This window comes from Mytilus edulis, unplaced genomic scaffold (assembly GCF_963676685.1).
Source record: "Mytilus edulis unplaced genomic scaffold, xbMytEdul2.2 SCAFFOLD_1431, whole genome shotgun sequence".
Lineage (NCBI taxonomy): Eukaryota > Metazoa > Mollusca > Bivalvia > Mytilida > Mytilidae > Mytilus > Mytilus edulis.
Genome location: NW_027268489.1, coordinates 7035 through 11513, shown reverse-complemented (window position 1 = coordinate 11513; position 4479 = coordinate 7035). Strand labels below are relative to the sequence as shown.

Sequence of the window (4479 nt, the reverse complement as noted above, 5' to 3'; positions counted from 1 at the left end):
AAAATTAATCAAAACAACTATGCTGAAAATATCAGGGTTGCTGTTGCGTCCTATTTAGTTTAGAGATAATATATAATTGACTTGTGTATTTATAATTCAAATGTACAATTTCTGTCATAATAACTGATGTGACCACTTGATTTATAAATTATAACAAAATTACTAAAAATCTATAACTTTTTTTATTTATTTTTTTGCTGCAAATATTTTAGCTAGTTCCAGTAAAAAGTCTTGTTGCTTTTTTTCTTGTTTCTTCTTCTCTCTTTTGTCTATTTTCTTCTTCTTTTGCCTCCATTTCCATTCTTTTCTTTTCAAATTCAAAAAAACGTTCCTCGCTTTTTTGTTGCATTTTCAAGGAAAGATGTCATCAGATCCTCTGTGTTTGAACGTTTCCTTGATTTTCTGTCATCGTTGTTGCTTAAAAATACAAAAGACATGGTTTTCAATTTTTTTTTAAATATCATATTTGGTAAAAGTTTAATTATTTGATATTCTGAAAGGGGAGTAAACGAATTAACCATTAAGCCAAACAAAAATGAAAACGTATGACCTATCTGAAAAAAATATATGCTTTGCCCGCCAAACCCCCCCCCCCCCCCCCACCCCCCGATGCAATGAAATACTCTTTAAGTAAGGGGGACATGCAAATAATTATTGGAACTACGTGTAAATGCAGTTTTATATGAAATGACAGCCAATTTAAAACGGATACCTATTTATGTTGAAAATGTATGTAATGGGATAATTTTATTTTACGTAAAATGTTCCCCATTGAAATAGAGGTCTTTTATGCGGACAAGAGTATGCTCTTTAAAATTATAATGCCATGCTTAGTTTTCAGTAGTTTACCTGCGAGGATTGGATACAGTATTGCCTTTATCATCCTGGGCCTGGGTTGTTGTATTTTTTTCTGGGCTGATTTCTGTTTTCTGGCAATCTGTTTCGTTATCATTTTTGTCAACTACAGTTACCGAACCGGCATTCATCTCACAAGGCACTTCATTGTTGTTGTCGTCAACCATTTCAGGAACTAAAAAAGGAAATATAGGATTATACAATATGCTTAGCATACACATATACAAGTTTTAGCAAAATATATATTATAGCGAGTTGATGATTTTGAGAACTTATTTTCGTTTTTCTCAATCCATTACTTTTGGTTGAATAAAACGATCAGGAGTTGGAACCAAGAGCAATGTCCCGATACTTCCTTGCAGATACGTCTAAACATTGATTTCTCGTTTGAAATATGTTACATGGTAATTTCGGGGACTTTTATAGCTGACTATGCGGTATGGGCTTTGCTCATTATTGAAGGCTGTACGGTTACCTATACTTGTTAATTTCTGTCTCATTTTTATATCTCGTGGAGAACTGTGTCATTGGAAATCATACCCAATATTTTCTCTATGATTTTGATGTTAAAAAAAATCATACAATGTAAATTACTGCTGACTTTTTTTTTTATTGTAAGAGAATTTCTGGAATCTGCAAGACAAGCCAAACAAAAAAAAAAATCACCGAATACGCTTTTATTCGTGAATCGTTGATTAGGTATATAGAACAGTGGCAAATATTTCACGCATATTTTCTTATATGTACTTATAAAACTAGTAAATGTAAAATTGTGAAGTTCTTACCAGATGTTTTTATTCCTGAGTCAATCAAGCAGGGGGGAGCTGTACTGGCTTTTGTTCCCAACACTTCATCCAGTTGCTCAAAGAAGGGACAGAATTTCGGTGAAGCCCTACTCTCCTTGTTTGCCTTTACAATTTTCCGGTATTTTGTAGTCATTGTGTGAATTCTTACTTCACATTGCTTTCCCGTTCTGTCAATACCCTTTATCTTTAACTGTTTTGATATGTCTTCCAAATTGGCTTCTTCCTGCACATGCTATTAAACATCTTCTGAATATGGTCCTGTTGCCATAGGCTTATTAAAGCGCCTGTTTCTGCAAACGTCCAGTCAATTCGGGAAGACATTTTCAAATGAATTATGTGGCAATAATGATGCTTTGGGTCTTGATAAGGGGTTAATAAAGATGCGTAAAGTGTTTATATATATATATAAATAGCCTTTATATATAAAACAAAAGAATATCAACTTTAAACACATAATTTTGTAAAGAACTTTATCAACAATTGATATAAATAATATTTTTATCAAGAAAACGTTTCTTCTTTAAATAGACTGCATGGTACAATTTCGTGTTTTAAATATCTTGTTTTATGTACACTAAACCCACATAAGGCCTACATCGACTATCGACTGTGTGTAGATAAAACATGATTTAAACTACATGTAAACATTGAGTTTTATCAATGGGAACGCAATTATGTTTTGTTTACGTGTGAGTTACACTAACACAACACCGCATTTAGGTCAGTGTGAACACGGCCTTATTGTTATGCTCTGAATTACAAAGGGCCAATTAGTGTTGCCAATATTGCCTAGAGGCAATTCGCAAGGACAGTGTACTGAAAAAATAGTTATGACCCCAGGCTTTTAATCAAGATTCAATTATTTGTATAAATTTAACTGTAATAAATATTCTTTAATACACAAGCAGTTCAAATTTCTAAACAATATCTCTTTTTCCATTTTTGAAAATGACAACTTTGTTTATACAATTTGGCACATTTATTGTCATGGTACTATTATCGTTTTCTTTGTCTTCGAAACTGTGCTGGTTACTTTTGGCAATGGACAAGTCATTTTCTTGCTTAACGTTTTTGCTTGTGGGTACTGGCGGCTGTAATGCCTTGCTTACATTATACTGTAATGTTTCTAACGGCGTTTATATGTGTCGACGGCCGTTGATCGGTGACCACTTCTTGATTTTTACAGTTGAATCGGAAAATCCGGCATTGAAAAGTGTGGTGCAGCATGTAACTTTCCCAGAATGGTTGGTGATATTACGATCAGTAGTTGAAATTCCCGCAGCCTTAAATAATTCCTTCATTTTGCTAGACAATGTGTTAATACCAATCGGCTGGACGCTAAAGCGAATAGAACCATCGTTAGCTTTATGTGGTAGCGGTTTACGGTAAAACCTACCTTCACGTGGAATAAGTGACAAGTATTTCTCATAAATTGTAACTAGGGCATCTTGGGTTTGTTGGGTCACTTATCTGAGTTATGCGTTTGACATCAACGTTTCTGTTATTCAGGCCACCTTGTACATTCTTACACAGCCTCCCGGTATAATGGAGTAATTTATTACCAATTGTGTCCACAGAAATTCGAAATTGACTAGCATCAAGTTCTTTGTGTTCATCTAAAGCACGAAATCCAAATAACTTGCAGTTGTAGAAAAAACTATATTGGTTAGCCCATTTGAAGGGTTACAATTACTCCACTATCCCACATGGCCTCCTCGTCTGTTGTTAATATAGGGTCTGCCCTTTTTACGTTAGTTCCAATACCATTATTGGTTAGTTCTTTCATTCGACTGTCAAGACATTTTCTAAAAAGCGCAAATGTAGATGAATCCTTTTCAAAGAGGCTCACGTCATTTCTGTTACAATCTGTTCTCAGATATCTACAAAAAGTGGTGGTTTTACTCTTTGTTTTAATACATATAAAGACTTATAAAGGATTAGTAGAACTTTTTAAAGATGAATTGGTTGAAGAAGAAATTATTTTTCAGAAAAGTAAAATAACCGACGACGAATTGCAATACAGTGAAACCTGTCTAGTACGACCTCCTTGGTACTTCAATTTTTTGTTAGATTTTGTTAGATGTTCGGTTTAACAGATTCACATCGCATAAAATTTTATATGACTGGACTTAGGATCATATATGTTAAGTTTAGGTGGGTTTTCGATTCATTCAAGGTTCTGTTTACACTGGTTTCATTGTAGTTTAAAAACGTAGTTAAAATTGAGGTTAAAATTGTCATTCGTGTTTTTCTAAACGCGAGTTTTATCTCCCGAGCGAGGGGGTGGGAGACGACCCAGAAGACAAGAAATGTATACATGTATGAGTTTGCTTTCCAAAATTGGCCAAATGAGTTGAATATACAGCTTTTTAGTAAATCAAAACAAAATGAAATTAGCCATGTTAAAACTAGACTAATTTAAACTGTAATAGTATGTCTTAGAATTAATTATTGTTTGTTTGCTGTCTCTTCACGAATACATCATATTTCAATTATCTATTAAAAACAGTATATTGAAAGTATAGGTTGAGACAATTTAAGCATATTCGGAAATAATAACATTGGGATACATAATTATTGGCAAGCAGAATAAAATTATTAGAATATCCGAAAAATAACTGTCAAATTATTTTATTGTATTTTTTTTTTGTCCATAATAGTAGTTTTAAAATAACACCTTTTTATAATATATTTTTTGGTTGAAGGGTTTGGGGTATATAAATGGTATCGAATAGAGAAAAAAACACACAAAAGGAAAGGATTTTACCTTAAAAAAAAACAAGGGAACACCCTTTTGATTTTTTGGAGGTTTGGGGGA

The 4479-nt window shown here is 33.2% G+C and overlaps 1 protein-coding gene across 1 annotated transcript; it reads right to left on the bottom strand.

Moving 5' to 3' along the window:
• Positions 1–228: 228 nt before the first annotated feature.
• On the bottom strand, positions 229–2040 carry LOC139507586 (uncharacterized). The gene is made up of 3 exons (XM_071295807.1): positions 1641–2040; positions 850–1030; positions 229–417 (listed from the first exon to the last, which is right to left on the bottom strand). The coding sequence occupies exons 1-3, from the start codon at positions 1792–1794 to the stop codon at positions 318–320; spliced, it is 435 nt and encodes a 144-aa protein (XP_071151908.1). The 5' UTR covers positions 1795–2040; the 3' UTR covers positions 229–317.
• Positions 2041–4479: the final 2439 nt, after the last annotated feature.